Genomic DNA, 19821 nt, shown 5'->3' with positions numbered 1-19821 from the left:
GGGATATAACTCAGCGATAGAGTATCATGTTGACATGGTGGAAGTCATTAGTTTGAGCGTGATTATCCCTAATGAGTTTTTATATTTTGATTTGCTATATTTATCGAATTCCATCAATTATTCGTCTATCAAAAAAATTAGCGAATTTGGCGAAAATGTCCAGGTCGAAATATGGCTTCCAAATTAAGTTTCGAATTAGTGAATCAAACCAATTCCCGCAATGCCTTTCTGGATATTCCTCAATGTCCCAGCTATTCACGGAACGTGAGAAAAAGATGATAAATGACTAGTCATAAAAATTTGGTGGATCTAACAGAGGTTATCAAATACTGATATTAAGAAACAATTACTAACGAGAACCAAACAACAATTTAGTCCAATTTACACAGACAATTTAATCCACAGTCAACTTTATCCATACACAGCTTAATGAAAAAACAACCATCCAACCCCTAAATTAAATTATAACTTTATAAAAAACATTACATGTCTCTTAAATGAGTGAAAAATGTTCCCTTTTTTTGGGTGAATGATCAAAAAGGCAGTACTACTTCGTTTGTGTCGTAAGGGACAAGGAAGAATAACAAGTCTCAAAAAGAAGCAAAAAAGAACATGACCTTCGAAAGTATAAACGAAATACTATTTTTATTTAAAGTATAAACATCACTGACATCATATTTATACAATGCACAAAATAATACCATTTTGATTTTGTTAAGGAACATAATATATGATACCAAAGTAACATAAAAAGTTCCAGTGAATGGTATATGATTCTGATGAATGTAACGATGTATCATTGTTAAAAAATGTCGTTCTAAACACCAAATGTATTCAACAGGTGTTTGGTGGTGTTTCATTTCCATTTTAAAAGACAACATTTTACGCACCATATGCGATGTTTAACAAATCGGATTTTAATGTTTAGAAGCAAAATAGTTGGATTTTTTTAGAAACAATTAGAATTGTTTTAACTGATTTTCAGTACTAGAATATAAAATTATCTTTAACTTTTTTTTTTCTAATTGAGGTTAATTTACCAAAAAACACACACATAGCTTGAGCATACATGGAATATATTGGAAATGATTGCATGATATTAAATAATTAAAATCCGATATTTATTGTTCATCGGAAGTGATAATTGTAAGATCCATTTTTCTGATATGTCTTAACTTTATGCTTAAATGTGATCTAAAGGTTGGAATATCCTTAAATATGTTTGAGTAAGATTTTGGAGTGGTTATATGTTAAGAAATCAAAGTACGTTGTGTTTTGGCTAAGTATGTGTTGAAAATATCATTTTTTTGGGTATGGTTTTGAGCATTGGGGTCGAACGAAAGACTTTTATGGAATTTGAAGGTTTGGAACTAAGTTTAGAATCATTTAGGAGATATTAGAGGTGTTGTAGAATTTTTTACGCGATTCCGATCATAAAGTCAAATAATTGAATTAAGGAAAGTATAACGTCTAAATTACAAATAAGTAAAACTGCTTTTATTGAGATATATTTTCTTGAACATTTTTATTGTAAGTTGTAGGTTATCTCGTTATGAACGCATAGGCAAAAACCTAATCGAAAACGGAGTTCCGAGCGAAAAGTTATGCAATTTTTTAGTGTTTAGTAGTCAAAATGGGTACCAAACCGGGTCAACCCGACCCAACTCGGGTTTACGACGTGAAAACCCTCAAAACAGCCTCATTTTACCCACATTTAAGCCAAAATCAGTTCTTGGTGTTTTAAGGTGAGAACACACACACACACCCGGAGCTAATCTAACCCTTAATCAAGTGATTTAACAAGATTTTTGAAGGATTTGTGGAGAAATCAAATGTAAAACTCACCTCATAGTCTTGTTTTTGTTTTGTACATAAATTGATTAGTTTTGAGTCCATGCATATGATGATTTAATAATGAAATTATGTTAAGATTAAGTGTTATTATCTGTTAGTATGTGAAATCCATGGATGAATTGTAAGATTTCTTAGAATTTATAATGTTAACTCAAGAACATGTGTTGACTTTTAGGAGTCAAAGTGAAATATGAAGAAATTGATAGGAAATTGATGTTATAATCATGGTTTATGATTGATTTATTCTGTAATATGGTACAAATAAGTGAACATATGAATTTGGAATTGATTAAGCTAGTATTGGTCATGTTTTTGAATGAAAAATGGATGTTTTGAGCATATGTCAACATGGTTACAACTCTGTCTTTGAAAAATCATATAAATTCGTATAAAATTCCTAAAATTATGTATAAATAGGCCCTGAAAAGGTAAGAGAAAGGGATACAACTTATCTTTAGAGGTTAAATGGTGATTTTGAGTTTTAAAGGGTCAAAACAGGTTTGCAAGTTGAGTATTTAGAATGGAACTCAAAGTAGAGTGCCTTAATTGAAATGGGAATTGTGTGAGTTCTTGATGTGCATAACTAATGTGACTTTTAATATGAATTCCAGGGGTTGTTTAATTTTGTAAGGAAGTCTTGGAGGTGGTTTTCAACCTTTGAATTGGAGTTGGGATTCGACCACTCGGTTTGGCATTTGGTTTAATACAACCGAATTGTAATGTGAGTTTACTTGGATATGGGTCTATTATGTGTTGTATGTGTATATGTGCTATCCTTATGGTCTTGATGCTTGTGATACCATGATCACTCCTTGTAATGGTTTGTTTGTTGCTTTGTTCTTGTGTTGGGTGCCGGTTGTCGGGCACCTTTGGATCTGGGTGAGACAACCGGAGGGGGCTGTCCCTACTCATCTGTGCGGGGATGGATGATGGTTATTGCAGGAAGATGAGTAGAGGGTTTGTACACCATCCGGGAATGGAGGAACACGGATTGGTTAGTCAAACATAATGTTTGTTGGTTGATTTGTACATAAATTGTTGGTTAATGTACTACCTTTGCATATCATGATTATGAGTATTTGATATGTTTGTGAGATAAGTTCATGTGAACGAGTACTCGTTGAAAGTTTATTGCCTTTGTTGTTTCCTTGAGAACCTATGCTTTGATAGCACATGCCTTTGATGATAATTGACTCTTGTACTCATTGACTTTCCTTGTATGTGAACTTACGTGAGACATGATACACATGACATCCATTTAAACTCACTAAGCTTTGTTAGCTTATCCTTTTAGTGGTAAACATTTCAGAAAAAGAAGATAGGGGGTAAAAAGAAAGTTGTTTGACCGTGGATTGTTTGCGTTAGATGCAAGGATCGTCATCTTTTGGTACATGGTAGTTTATACTTTTGGGTAGTACTTGTATAGTTGTCGCTTTTTCGGGTTGATGTTTTCCCGATGAACACTCTTCGGTATTTTAGACGTAAATGTTGGTACAAAACTTATCTTTTGATGGTCTATACATGTATCCCGTATTTTGTTGAGATTTACCTTGTAATTGAACTTAAGAATTATGCGGTAATTGTGCTTCGGTAACATGTGTGTTACAATGACTTATACATAAAGTTGTTTGTAGAAGGGGCTGGGTTGATTAAAAACACAACATATGTGTAGCGGAAGCTAAGAAGGTAAGACATGTGATCCTAAACTAGTTGGCCGTGACAAATTTGCTGAATTGACATAGAAGGGGGAAGAAGATTCTCTTTCAAATCTAAAGAACTAAGGAAGTTCTTTGGAGGATGACGTTGGTTTTACTGCAGAAACACTCACAAGGATGTTCTTTGGAAAAATAGGTGAGTTGCATTGAATACCAAATGCGATTTTTTATAGCCATCGTTACATTTACTGTTATCTGTCCAACTTTGATGCATGTCTTCTTTTGGTTGGTTGATCCATGTATCTTAGTACTCTTCATTTCAACCTTTGAGTTTGATGTAGACACTATTTTAACTTACTCCATCCTTTAGTATGCCGATGGAACGTTAAAGCAAACAAAATACCAAAGTGCTTTTGTACTTGCTTAGGCTAACATGTTGAACATATTCTCATACCAAGAAAGTAAGTAAGAAAATTAGTGAGCCAAACTTGATGGCCAAGTTTGTATTTCAAGATTCAACTTGCCATTGTAGTATTTGTCAGACTACTAGTTGCCTTTTTATCTTGTACTGATTTTCTTTCGGCTAGATGACAAACCAATTCACTTTGGTGACAATCTTGATCTCACTTTAACTAGTCTTCAATTTTGTTGAAGGTATTTTTCTTTTGGATCAATACAGATAGGTATAAGACTTTTACAAGTAAAAATTCTACCTTTAACTATATCCGATATATAAGCTATACATTGGATTTACCAGCTATAGAACATTATGAGGTTTCTTCATCGAATAGTCTTTGAGTTTGGTAAAACTGGAACCCTTTATCCAATAGAAGAATATATCAGATTAGGATATGGTGAAAGTTATAATTACAACCAACTGTTTAGAGATCTGATAAGTGAAATATCCAAAGCCTAAAACACTAAGGTCGGATGATGAGGTAATATTTGATGAGCAAAGTTCATGGGATATATACCTAGTTGAAACAACGTAAACAATAATATTTATTTCTAAATGTATGATCAGATGTTTATAAATATTATTATCAAATCTGATGGTTGAGAGTAACAATATCAACTATAATAAAACATGCTACAAAAGATGATATTTGAATGTAATTCCATTGCTTAACATTATGATAATAAAATAACAAGTTGTTTCTTATTTAAAAATCAATAAATAGAATGACCAAAAAAATATTATTATGTTTTTTTAGTATATAATATTTATATACGACAAATGTAACAAATAAACTTACACACTTTTCTCACCTATGGTGAGGTTTGAACCCCTGATCTCCTCCGAGACCAAATACTACGATACCGCTAGGCCAAAGACCCTTAAGTAAAATATTGTTATGTTATAGAATTGTAACATCCCAAAATTTCGAATACTTAAATATAACAAAACTAGTATTCCAAGATCAAACACTTACATTGCAGCGGAAATAAAATTTCTAATCTTACAATTTATATCACCATCTAAACTTACAATCTTGACGAACATACTTTGCTCGATATAACAATGCCTTGATCTGCACATGTCCTTCTTTGATGATAATCATTATTTCTCTCTTTATCCAACTTTTCTTTCCAGTCTAATAGCCGCCTGAGTGAAAAAGTTTTAAAAGAGTTTTGGGTGAGCCTTAGGCCCAGTGAATCCACGGTTTTCATGTATGAACAACAACTTTTATAATAAACAATTTTCACGAAACTTCATAAATTTAGCATGCCTTGATGAGAATAATATTTTTCACAAAATAAATATATTATAGTGCGTGTCTACATCACAAAGCAACAGCGTCATGAGAGATGTCTACCTCACACAGTATTACCTGACGAACTCACACAACATGTCCGCACTTATGGCTTAGACAAGCTCACAAAGCATGCTCGTCTTTACAAAATCATACCATAGTACATCCCTATTGACACACAAGTACTCAAAACACATATTATAAAAATATCGAACTTTTCACGCATATATAGCATATCAAAAATCTCGAGAAACTTCAAACAACTTTTGGATAATAAGGCATGCAACCATTTTAAAAATAAATCACGTGTCCCATACAGGTCATAACTCCAAACCGTTCCTCGAAGTTCCTCATGTTCTCCCAAAAAAACACATCAAACTTGTTGCGCTTCACCAAATCATCCTCATCTTTCACCTTACTTATACGAGTTTCCTTCCCCGACAATTTGTCATCTCTATGCTTGAAGGCCTCCCCATATATATACTTAGTCATCGGCGGTTTCATGGAATATGAAACGATAAGCCAAGATTAATGGCCGTAGGTTTCATGACCATTGGGTTTCCTGTCATTTAATTATATTTAATTTTAGTGTCTAAACCCTTCACTTTGATCGCTTTACACTATAAGTCCTTGAAATTTAATGACTACCAATTCCTTTTCTTTCTTTTTTTGGTTATTACAAGAATAAGTGGATCATCGTGAAAAAAATATGACAATAGAGATATATATATATATATATATATATATATATATATATATATATATAAACGGTTTACAACATTCATTGAAAAATATGAATAAATAGTCTCTAAAATTGAGAAAAGAATGTAAATAAATAAGTTGAGTCTCCTTTTAATAATTAATTTGATTGTAATCGATATAAAATTGCAGTAATTTTGAATGTACATCCAAACATCCCATTATCATATTCTATTTGATAATTTATTTAACCAACAATTAAAAAAAGAAATTGCAATAAAGCGAAGCATACTTTATTTTACATCTTATTTTAAAAAATATGCTTTTGAGAAGTTTTTTTTTTTTTTTTTAAAGAAACGCATGATAAATTTGATGCAAATAAGAAAACATATTATAAATAAGTCTTTATTATATAAAATAATGACCAGTGACCCATATAACAGGTAAACTGAGTGAATTACATTCTTGATATTTCCCCCGTTTCTTGCTCTAGCAGATTAAAAATCCATTTGCATTTTCGAAATTATCTGCATCTTTAAAAAGCTTATGAATCTGAATCTGAATCTGCATCTTCATCTATCTGTGTTTGTTTCTCCATAAAAAATGGAGAAGAAACCACCACCCAAATTAAAAACCCATAAACATCCCTTCTTCACCACCCAAATCAGAATCTATAAAATCAAGAGTAAATTATTTCATAACACCACACCATCACATACACCTCACCTATATATACACGACACCATAAGTACACGTCTGCTAAACCCGACCCCAAACATCACATCCTCATATTCTTGTAACAAATAACACACTTTTTCATATCCAAAATTATTTCATAACATACACATTTAAATTCAAACTACAAAAAACAGTGTCTAGCATGACTTGCCATACGACTTAAAGTTGCGTGCAAAAGTCTCTGAGGTCACTGTTTCTTCTTCTCCAACCATGTTTCGAGCCACACTTTGATCTGCACCAAAACTATAAGGTTCTGCTCACCCAAATGATTCAACATTAACCAAAACAAATTTATCCAGTACAACACCAAGAAATCAAATCTATTTTTTTTTATTAACCTGGACATCCAACCTGCTATGTGAGCCGACTAATCTCAGGACAACCACCTGCTTTGCAGAAATCAAATCTATTAATAAGTATCATGGAAGCTTATCAAGACCAATTTTAAAACAACAAGGAAAAAGCTTTTACCATGAAATATACCTGCAACTAATCCTAACCCAGAAGAGGAAAACAAGAAAATGATACCTTCACCTAATTGAAGTTTCTGGAAACCTAATTGAAGGAGGTGATGACATCACTCAAATTATAAAGAAACCTTCACCTAATGAAAATAATACATAAAACCCCCTTCATTTCTAAATCATATAAAACCCGGTTATAACATATATAAGGGGACCTTGGACCTTCTTTTGAGAACTCCATGAAATTGTGATAACCTTGAGAACTAGTGCATTTTATGTTTTTCCATTTGATTTTTTTCCCATCTAAGACTAAGATTTATAATATCGATTAACATATATTTGTTTTATGATGTGTTTGTTTCACATGTATTTGGTTCACAATGTGAACGTTTTTGGTATTTTTGTGAAACAAAAAATACACATAAAAAGTTTCAAATTATGAAACTAATACATATGAAACAAACATATGTTAAAAAAAATATTAAATACTATATACTTAGATAAAAAAATCATGTTAAAGGAAGCCCTAAAGTAGAAGTCTAATGGATCTCACAAATTTTCGAGTTCTCAAATGATTAAGTCTTTCTCTCTCTCTCTCTCTCTATATATATATATATATATATACTATATATATATACTCTCTCTCTCTCTCTCTCTATATATATATATATATGGAAAAGTTCAAACGAGAACACCTTCATTTTACAAGAACGCGAGAACACCCTTTTACTATAGACAATCACATGTGATACTATTATTCTATCACATATGATACACATGTGATACTAAATCAGAAACGCGGACGATTTTCAATGTGATCTTGCTTGCGGGTTAAGTCGCCCTTACATCACTAAGCCCCCTCATAAGTATTATCACATGTGATAAAAATGTTGTTGATATGATACTATAATCCATCAAGACCATCACATGTGATGCTAAATCATAGATGCAGACAACCTTTGGCGCAACCTAAGTCGTAGAACACGTCATCCGCACATCACAGGGTCCCCTCACGCATATTATCATATATGATAAGAGTGTTCTCGCGTTCTCATAAAATGGAGGTGTTCTCGTTTGAACTTCCACCTATATATATATATATATATATATATATATATATATGACGTTTAAAATGCAATACATCACATTTGTATAACTAATGTAACCCAATCAATTGAGATATTAATGAAAATGATGAGATTTCATTTATTATGATTTGAATATTTATGGAAGATGACTAGGGTTCATTAATTATGATCAATACTTTATATTAAGAAATAATCAAAACTTTTATGAAATCACATATTCATCAAATTAAATAGACGGTTGAGATTAAGTTGTATTGGTTGTACAAATGTAAAAAGTTACATAATAACTCACACACACACACACATATATGTTTTATCTAAAAATGTTAAAATAAAATGTTGTATTAGTTATTTCACAGGAGATTTTTGAAAAGTGCCATATAAATTCACTTTTTTAAAAGTGCCATATACATTCACTTTTTTATAGAACATTTTTTAAATAGTGTCATATAAAATAACTAATACGACACTTTATTTTATAAATGTCTGAAAAACTTGTTAAAACATCCAAAAACATCCCATAACCTTTTGTAACGATTTTAGATGTAACGCTGATTGTTTGACTCTATAAATCTAACTTCTATAAAGTATTCTATTAGGATTAGGGGTCCTCGTAAATACTTTATGGGTGATCGTGTTGAAGACATTTGAAAAACCAAACACAATGTTTGTTTTTTTGAAAAATCTCAACCCAACCCAAACCAAAGTGCAACCTAATCCAACCTCAACCGTACGGGTTGGTCGGATTGATACTTTTGTATATCAAAATATTTTCCTAACCTTAAATATGATGTTTTCTCTATTCATAATTCATTTTTCATCATCAATCATTTAGTACAACTTATCCATATTCTTTAAATCTTAAGTATATCACATACAACTATTTTTCCCAATTTGCATATTTATGTTCATGTTTACCAAACATATATACGAATGATTTATATAGAGATGGAGAAGAGAATTAAAAATATATGTATATGGAGACGGTACTACGTGATGGTATAATTGTCATGTATATATTAATATGAACTTCACAATCATATTAAATTAAAGAAATAAAAGGATGTCGGATTCATCGACTTATGTTGGGTTCAAATAATCTCAACCCAATACCTACATTTTGAAGATTTTTCGACTCGATTAAATATCGGGTTGCTTCGCATTGGGTTATTCTGCGTTGGGTTGGGTTGGCCAGGTTGGAAAACATGCACCTACATGTTTTCGGGAAATTAATTAAAATAACTATTTTTCAAGGTTGGTTTCACTTATTAGCCATGTTCTCCCCATTTTTACCAAAATAGACATAGGTCCGCAAAACACTAGGTCCGCAATTGAGGACCCAGCTAAACAATAAAAAAATTTACACTTTATACCACTGTCTGCAATATCCTCAATCGGCAATGGTGGATCTGTCCCATGGAGTTTCAAGATTTACACTTTCTACACTGGTCCGTAATTATGGACCTGGCTTTTTGCGGACCTACATGTGTCGGGCCCGGTTGAAATCCTAATCGAACCCTATCTATTGACCATATCTAGATCCACAATTTTCACCTTTGATCTGCGCTATTTTTCAACAAATTGTCATTTTTCAGGTGTTTTATACATGTTTAATTGCGGACCTGCACTATTTTTTCCAACAATGCATGAAAAAATGATGTGAAGTTGTTCATTAATTGTAACATTTTCCAGTAATTGGTTGATGGTTGGTTGGATGAATTTAATTCATCTGATCTATTAAATGACAACCGATAGTAGGATGAAGATATACAGAAAAAGCATAATAGCTTCATTTATTTCTTTCTTTGTTCATCATATATTTTTGTTCCTTCAATTCATTTGAAAATGAGTTTCGATGTCAACAAAATTAAGTTACATATTCGTGCCGGTGGTTAATGGGTGCAAGCAAACGATGGGTAAGATTATGTTTGTTCTGATGATACGATACACCATGTTGTACAATTGCACACAAACATTAAACATCAATGTTTGGTCGCTCATGTTCAAAGAAAATGTGGAATCAAAAGTTTTGTTGGTGTAACCAGGTTACTGTACAGGTACGATGCTTCAATTTTTGAGTTAGCCAACAATGAAGATGGTGGTGGTTTCATGGGATTCACAGTCGAGTCAAATAAATCGCCTACAATTTATGTGTACATCGATTTTTTTTATGTGCGATGAAGGTGATGTTGGTGGTAGTTCGAACATTGAAAACCATCAAAACGAAGATGAGACTCAAACCCAAGGAATGTATGGTCTTAGTGACCATTACCCCGAGTTTGTCCTATTGCTTTTATTTAAATTCTCTTATTCCAACTAATTCCCAAAAAATATAAATTTGAAGCCATGAAATTCAAATTGGATTCATGGAACAATATGGATCGTACATGGACGGTAGTTGGAGCCAATGGCTCTCTTAGAGCTCCTTTATTGGGGATCCTTGGGGAAGGATGAACAACAAGTGAATATTTATGTACTACCCCTTATTGGTCCCGAGGGACGGAGGAGGAAGACGTGTAGGTGGATCGACTCATCAAGTTCCCAGAGGTTGACCTCCTTGCTTCTCCCATGGTATGATCCTGAGAAAAGAAAGATCTTGTAGTTTCTTCAACAATTTCTGATCTCTAGGTGCTTGGACCGCATACTTGGAGTTGGACACTTCCTAAAGAGACGTCTGAAATGCGTTGAGGCGCAACAGTTGACTAGACATCTAGGGGTGTGAATATTCCTATACTACCCCTTGTTAGGCCCGAAGGACGGAGGAGGCTAGGTTAGCCAAAAGATAGTTAATGGTTCAAGGACGTAAGGTGGATAGTAGAGGAAGACCTCCTAGGGATAAGAGATATAGGGCATCCGAATCATTGTCCTGAAGCTCATCCTCTTCATCATAAGTGATCCTCTTGCCCCGAAATGACCTGGACCAATAGGGATTGTAAATCTGAAATACTTATACAAAAAAAGCCATATTCGATGAAAGTTGTATGTACGACATCAAATGGTTGTTCATGTGCCTTTATCTACGGAAGCTCTATCAGACCTCGAAAGATATGAAAGATCTCCCTCCAAGCCGTATATACGACTTTTATCGAATACAGTCGAAAAAGTGATTCAGTTGATGGGATTTGGTATGATGCTTATGAGATCGATGATATCACACCAGATATAGATCGAACTATCTCATGAGATTCTGAAGGAAAATCCATGGACCAATCCCATCATCTCCACCCCGTAGGAACTTCACAACCCCAGTCGCCATCTTTATATTTGGTTTACATGTAGATTGGTTTTTAAATCCGCTACCAAAAGGATCCAATAACTTCGAAAGAATTTCCAATTCCTTCCCTGTTGTTTACCCAAATGATTACAAGAAACAATGATATAACATTAACATAATGCAAATAGCAAATCTGCCGTATTGTCTATTGATTCAAATCATGGAATACAAAAGACTGGGTTTACCTTTTGGTGGTTGCTTCTCAATAGTAAGATGATGATACAATAATAAGTTGACCTACTCTAGAGACTAGGGACCTATATATACCTTGAAAGTATTTACAAACATCGTCCCTCTACTTTATCAGAAACAAAATATAAACCTAACATTCTCCCCCTTTTGTAATAAAACCACTTCAGACAAATCTTCTTCTTCTCGAGCGGTGGCCAAAATATACTTCGAATATGCGCATTATTCTTCGGTACTCCAACTTCTTGTCAATCAGGTCCAAAGCATTCAACATCATGTTCTTGTCATGCAGGTCGAGCTTGTCAAGTCCTTTTCTTTCCAGCTCTAACTTGTTTGACAACTTTAATTTGATTATCTTTAGGGTTCCATCAAAGTAGGTTAGTAGCTCGTTGAATCACATGAACTTATTTTCTCTGATGTTGGAGTACACAATGACAAACTCGGGCTGCTTTATTAACAAGAACAAGGGGATGGACTCTATGTCTTCCAGACTCTGCTTTGGCTTTAACATGTTTATCTTTGGTTGATTGCTCTTGATGCCCAACTGCAAGTCCGATATGTACCTAAGCATTAATAGGCAGAGCATGAATCGCTTGATAGCTTCTAGAGCTATCTGTACGTCTTTTGGTTTGATAGTCCATTAGTGAATGTCCAGGTACATCGTCTCAAAGTCTTCAAAAGATAAAGGCCTGAAGTCAGCTTCTATGAACTTCCATTCCTTACCGTCAGTTCTGATCACGGTGAATACTGGGAAACGGACGTTCACGAGTCTGTCAGTGTAGATGTTCTTTATCCCCACAATTTCATGCCTTGACTTGACCATCTCGAGCGGTTGAGCCTTCGCCTTAAACATGTGCATGTACTCGATGACCTATAAGCTGTTGAGGTGAGTGATCTGGAGAACTCGAACCGGATCCAATTCCACAATTCTTCTTATGAAGACTTTGATCTTTGTATCTTCAAGGAATGGAACTTTGATTCTCGTTCTCTCCCACCTTTCTACATATGATGCAATTTTCTTACTCGTTGGAAGTTGGGGAATCGATCGATCTCTTAGAGATGAATCTGGTAAGGCACTGTTGAGATCGTTGATGTGGTAAATCCCCTTCTTCGAGCATCTCGTCGTGTAAGAACGTGAAGAAATCGTATATCTCTTCCTTGATTTGCTGAGGCTGAGACTCTTCTTCATCGGATTCAATGTCGGTAATTAGGCATGGGACCTCAGCAACAACATTAGACGTTTGAGCACAATGATCTTCAGCAGCCATTGACTTTTCAACCATTGGCTCTAGTTCCATCTCGACAGATTGTTGACGATGACCTTTACCCTGTTTTTGTAACAGTTCTGCACTGGGACTCGGTCTTTGGATTTGTAGGGAGATGTCATGGCTGGTGGTTCTTTGTCGTTTCTCCCCCTCATGGTAATCGGGGTCGTCATCCCCGTCATCATGTCGTCTTTTTAACCCACCTGCCTGACTCTTACATGTGTCCTCAAAGATCAAAATCCTCTTGGACAAGGTCTGGAAACATGATCCAATGGTGTCTGCCACGTTATTCAGCTGTGCAGTGAGACCTCGAAAACTGCCTAGGACTCATCTTGAAATGCGTTGAACTTCGGACTCGTGACATACCCAGGCTGGGTTTGTGCCCTGGGTGCCGATGATATTAGCTTCCACCTGTCCTCCCTCATCTGCCTTGAACAACAGCTTAGCATATAAGAGAGATTTCAGCTCTTTAGTTGAGCACTCAACTGGTTGTTTAGGCTCAAGAGTAGGTGGTCGTCGTGGCGGTGGAGTTGGACTCACATGCTCCATGACCGATTTTACCTTCAGTAGTTGCTTTAGTTCATCCACCTGGTTGTACATTGGAGGCTTGGACGGCAACTAGAGCACCAGCCAACATATGTGTCGTTGTTTCGAGTAAATGACCACCAAGGGCACTTAGCCTTCCTATTAACATGACAGTTGAATCAACTGTATGACCTACATACAGTGTTAGCAATGGTGTAGCACTGGTAGGATTTCCATCATGTCCTCATGAAGTATCTGTAGAAAATACCACTCTGGATGTTCCAGTGTGTTCATCAAGAACCATTGGTTGGGCAACAGATGCTCCAATTGTACGTGTCCTAATAGCTATCAGGTTCTAGACTTGATATGCATACAAACGATGTCGTAGAGTGGGGCAACGGTCTACTTATTTCAATATCCACACTCTCCGAGTGAGAGGTGGATAACAGATGTGGTACATCCTTGTGATATAATGAAACTAGCACCTGTTGAGAATGGACCTTTCACTCCCAACACAATGCACGTGAAACTTGAGTATAGACTTATGTTCATTGATTATGACGGTTAATACAGGTTCCAACGAGTACCTGAGTTCCATTTATGCCCAACGGATCATCTAGAGTATCTTCATACTTGATTGAATGAAGACCTCTTTAGAGAGATGATGGACCGCAAGATTCGAAAAGAAATGCTGAAAAGAAAGAGTTAAGGAGAAGATGTTCCTGACTACATCTCCTTCAAAGATCTCGAATGAAGCCTTTCGATCTTGTAACCTTCTACTTTTCTTTTCTTGTAGTGTATAGTTTTTATCTTTTTTAAACTTATCATACCAATTGTAATCACTTGTAATATTTTGTCTTGCATGAAATTTCAATGTATTTGTTGGTTCACTGAAAAAACCCCTAAAAAGAGTAAATGCCACAAGTACTTATGCGTGCTATTTCTCTTACATTCTCTGACTTATATCTTGTCAGTTAATATGCTCTCAGTATTGAGTTATTACGGTTAGTAACTTCATTTTCTCTTTTGTAATCTTTTACAAATATATGGATTTCCATAATATACTTTGACACTGAAAAAGATCCCAAAAACCGTAAAAAAGACATGTATCTTACAAGTTCTTTTTCCATATTGTAACAACTAAGCAATTTTCTTTTAAGTTGCTTTGTAATCATCAAATAGAGGGAGATTGTTGATCCAAACTCTCTCAGTGATTTGATGACGATCCTTGATATGCATTGATTATTCAAGGCATGAAACGTCTATTTCTTTACTTTTAGGTAGTTTATTTTCTTTTATCCCAACCTGGAGTCCTTTTTATTACATTATTTATCTTTTGTTTATACTTATAGCTAAATTAAGTGATTGGCTTGTCTTTACATCATTATAGTAGCTAAATCTTAAACTTGAATGCCTACTGTTCTGTGCTGCAGCATTCCTCCAGCATTGATCTTTAAGAAATGACTTTTTGAAAGGGCTTTATGAATTCAACTGCTGCATGAAGATAAAGACAATTTTTTGTTGAACTCTTGGATAAGGACTAAATATCTGAAGTAAAAGACTTTTGAAAAAGTGTTTTTTGAACTTAATGTGATACTACTTTTATACCTTTTATCTCCTTTTTAGGAGCCCTTGTTTTCCCAAGAGCTTTGTCTTTTTTTTTGGTATTTTTGTATAAATAACACCCTTTAGAACTCATTTTGTTCATCCCTTAGTCAGATTCAGATATGAAGTTACTCTCTATATTCAAGTTAGTTCTTGAATATCTTTAAAAATTGTTCTTTAAGATATATTGCTACAACATTGTTCTTTTCTTTACTTTATTTACTTTTCTTGTTATTTAATTTACGCTATTTACATTCAGTCATTTACTTTTCATCATCTATATTTATGTATTTATTTTCTGTTCTTTATATTTCTTGTCATTTACTTTCCGTAATGAGTAGCTAATTCCATTAGTTTGGGTGTGAGACAAAGGATGAGATGTTAAACCGAAGGAAAATGGACGTTGTTTCGCAATAACAATGTTCCACAATTCCATTCAAGATTTTATAAAAACCAATGACACTTCTTGACGAGTTGATCACTTTGAAAGTGTTGAAGTGTCATAGTCTTAGAGATAAGCCATTGAGTCATTAAATGTACGTCAACTTGAATGATATGAGAGGTATTTTGAGAAAGTTACCGACAAGGAGACTTGTCATTTATATCTTTAAAACTAATTAATTCTGGATAGGTTGGTCGCTTGTTAAAAGTGTTAAAGTGTGGTAGATTCAGAGATGAACTACCTACACGCCAACTTGAATGATATGGGAATCGGTTCGAAAGAGTGATTTTTAACAAATAGGTTTGTTTATCCATATAATTTTGAAGACGCCATTTCGTCACTATCCCTGGTCCGGATACCACATAGAGATATGAGTTGAAAGCTATAATATAGTGCAATGGTGGAAGTCCGAGAGGAATGCCTTCAAAATAGATGGTGGAACTAGTTATGACCTATTGCTTGTTGTAGCATTCCTACAACATTGTCTGCTGGAATTTGTGTTTATATCTCATCACAAGTCTTACACCTATGCTACCCTTTTATATTATGTTATTTCATTATTGTTAACTCATATCCAACCGAAGTCTTCAATTTCATCATCTGAAATCATTTCTTTCATTGGACTCTTATTAAGCCTTTACTACAATCTCTGTGGACGATAACCGATTTTTTACCATTTATTACTTGGAAAAGACGACATTAGACCAAATTGTATACTTGTTTTGTGGTTCATTTTATAAGTCTAAGAGTGTGAAAAATAACTTACCAATCATTTATACTTAGCAAAAAATACTTATTTTGTTTTTGTTCAGTTTCAGCAGTCATCACTAAGTCTGTTCAGTGATCGTTGAACATGTATTGCAAACTTCTCTAAACGACAAGTATTTTTCAAGAAGACTAAATTCACATCAAAGGAACCTTCAACAATGTCAAAGATATAGCTGAAAATAGAGACAACAGTTCGTGATCTGAAACGAATTCAGTGATAACAAGTGTGTCTACATCATGTGTGAAATATAATCAAGATTCAACAAACACTGAAGAAACTCAATAATTAAGCAAGTGTCAGTGATGAAATGAATCTTGTTCTACAAGATTAGTTTTTGTCTTGTCCTTCTACACAAAAATGACAACCCCATACGTCACATAGTAAAACACATGTACATAGTTACTTTATTGTCTCCAAGTGTGCTTACCTACTTTTGGAAGACAATTGTTCATATATGGCCAAAAGCCTGAATATCTGAAGACAAAAGACAAACTCTCCTCTAGAAGTTTGCCACGTGCTTTGCACCCTCTGACTATAGCTAAGAAGACTCTTTTCATAGCAAGCGAAGCAAAGCAAAGCACACTTAAGCTAAGACAAGCATACACAAACTTTCTCAAGATCTTTCTTGAGCAAGCACTTTCTCTCTTGCTTTTTTGTGTAACTTGTGTGCTTCCAAGATTGCTTATATAAATTCTTAATCTTATCTTCTTCCGCAATAATCTGTAAATTATGTATTGATCTTCTTTTATCAATAAAATAATTTAAAAAGTGAAAACTATGTGTTTGTATTCATCCCCCTTTCTACAAACTGTTACCTATAAACTCTTGTAGATCCGTTTGGGACGAACACTTTGTTTGATGTAATACTTTGGCCACCTAATTGTCATCGTAATACCCTTACCCTAACTCACCCTCTAACTTTTTGTAATTCCCCTCCTCCCGTTCAAGCTACAAGTCCCTACCCAAAGTCTGTTTCCTGGTCTACATCTCCGAGAACTTATCTCCCACTTATACAAATAACATATTATATGTTATAGTCATTGCTATTGAAAACTTACTCAAAAGAATGTTGCTTTGGTTTGTGTCAATGAACAACAAACATAATTACTAACTAGAGAAGGATGTTCAAGAATACCAACACAGTGCTTTATGTTCATCAAGAAATAATTTGTTTTGGAAAATAGTATATTGAAAAGAAAGTTCAATCAAAGATGATAATAGAACGCTAACTACCATATAAACAATGCATATTAAGAGATCAATTGACCATATTATGATATTTTACTGGATATCAACAAAAGCTATTGTCTTTATGGTATACAAATTATTGTCTGCAAAATGCACACTTTTAATCACATAAACAATTTCCAAACAAATCACATGCTTACACATACAAATACAAGAATTGTGCGACTGTAAACCAAACCAATCCAAACATACCTGATATCTCCCACTCGAAAGTGGGGTATGGAAGAGGTAAGATGTACATAATTTTATCTGTGGCAACCTTTGTCACCCTATACAAAGTACACTGCAATTATTTTGAAGACAACCTCTAGTATCAAACAACCTAGCATTCAGGCTTTGTCATTTGCAATGTATCTAACTACCCAAGTCTATTTTAACAAATATGATACAAGATGAATATGTGGAGATAATATGACCAAATGAATAACATAATGGCACATTAGGGAATGATAGAAACACCAATGCAACAAATCAAAAAGATTGGCTAAGTTATAACTTTATATATTTGATATTCATATAAATGTCTCTTAAACGGTACTTATCCTCATGAAGATCTAGGAGAGCTACTTAAGAGGATTTTTTGACAATAAGGTTTCAATCGGGAGGGCGAAGACAACCCCCAGGAAGAAGGAACTTGAACTTTTCTGCATTTTCTATCAAGTAGGTTGGTAGATGAACTGCTGAAGCTGAATGGGGTATTGATCCCATCTTTCCAATCAAGTTCTTGAAAGTGTATTCTTCAGGCAACATATCATAAAGATCATCTCCGTTACAAATCTTTTGCTGGATTCTAGAGTGATCCAAGTGTTCTTTGTTTTTCACACGGTCTGCGTGGCTGTATGATGTCATTTTGACCACAAACTCACTCAGATACTTGAAGCAGAAGCTGCAGTGCCATCCTGTATCAGAAAGTACAAGATCTGTTTGTCGTGAATGCATATATCGAGTATGCTGATGATATATATGGCTTGTGGCCTTCCAGGTGGGATCCGTTGGGAATTCAAAAGAATACAAATACTTTTTCATATCAAGATGCAACACTGGTGGAATACCATCACACCATTGAAGTAGCTTAATGGTGTTTCCACTTGGGATCTCATCAGTATCTGCTACAATAAGAAGATCACCATTAGAGATACCAGAACTACTAATCAATTCATTCATGGAAAATCGATGATGTCCTTCCACTGAAAATGGATTAATACGCTGTCCGCCGGATGCTAATTTCCCAGGGAGAAAACCATAAACAATTTTATCCTCGAAAAATGAAAACCGTTCACGATTTGAAGCAAAAGTGAGGGCCTTTGGCATACCAGTAAACGTTGCATTAGATTCAAGAATGATGAACTTGGTGACATAAGGATAGAGTTCACCCCATCTAACTTCAAGTAAGTCCAATTCATTGCTGAATATGATAGCATCAAAGACCCTTCGGGGTTCAGAGCGTAAGGTCCATCCATGAAGGCGGCATAAGGTGGCCAAAGAAGCATTTTCTGCATAATAGTGTGGAACGTACGTCAATGGGCGTGGAGGTGTGTCCCAAAGCGGCCGCAAAAAGTAAGTGATCTTTTCATAGTGGTTAAAGATCATTGTAAAACAAACTGGCACAATCATTAAGACAATCAGACATCTGAATCTAGGAAGGCATCGTCTAGAGACAACCAGTCTTGAGGCCATACTAAAAGAACGATGATCAGAACTAGTATCAACCAACATGGTTATTTTGATCTTTGGCTCTGCCTTCCATAATCTACAAAACGGGCAGATAATAATAAAACGTTAAGCAAACAATAAACTTTAAAACCAAGTACTTGAGGTTTAGACACTTTTGTCGATGATCTTTCACCACTATTCGTGTGTATAAGTAGCAAAAGTAGATGTTTGTGGCATTGTATTTGAGATTAGAATGCAACAATAAAGAAAAGGTTCACAGAGTTGCATATTGATGCATTTCCAAAAATAAATAAATCAAAAACAAAAAACAACTTTCAGATTTTTAATCTTTTGAGAAAAAAGATCCAAACCCTAATTGATTTCACCAAACTAATCAACCCCGACTATTATATTTTCAACCATGAAAGTAACACACTATTACTGACATATGGTATGTATATAAAATGGATCAGTAAACTAACACAAATTCAACTGTAGTATTCATATTCAAAGGTATTCTTCATTAATCAACAAATTATTTACTTATTTCAATTTTTTGTGTCATTATATGATATATCAAGGGATAACACGAGAATAAA

The 19821-nt window shown here is 34.4% G+C and overlaps 1 protein-coding gene across 1 annotated transcript; it reads right to left on the bottom strand.

Annotated features, from left to right (window-relative positions):
• Positions 1-18099: 18099 nt before the first annotated feature.
• Positions 18100-19286, bottom strand: LOC112516107 (beta-1,4-mannosyl-glycoprotein 4-beta-N-acetylglucosaminyltransferase-like). Its single transcript, XM_025123108.1, has one exon. It carries the CDS (start codon positions 19283-19285, stop codon positions 18164-18166), a length of 1122 nt encoding a protein of 373 aa, XP_024978876.1. The 5' UTR covers position 19286; the 3' UTR covers positions 18100-18163.
• Positions 19287-19821: the final 535 nt, after the last annotated feature.

The sequence above is a fragment of the Cynara cardunculus genome, assembly GCF_001531365.2.
Source record: "Cynara cardunculus var. scolymus isolate 2C chromosome LG 8, CcrdV1, whole genome shotgun sequence".
NCBI classification, from domain to species: Eukaryota; Viridiplantae; Streptophyta; class Magnoliopsida; order Asterales; family Asteraceae; genus Cynara; species Cynara cardunculus.
The sequence above is the reverse complement of the archived record's forward strand: the minus strand, read 5'-3'. Positions and strand labels throughout refer to the sequence as shown.

Bases quoted from the DNA above. Each gene is read 5' to 3' on its own strand.
- LOC112516107 (XM_025123108.1), bottom strand. From the start codon at position 19,285: ATGTTGGTTGATACTAGTTCTGATCATCGTTCTTTTAGTATGGCCTCA.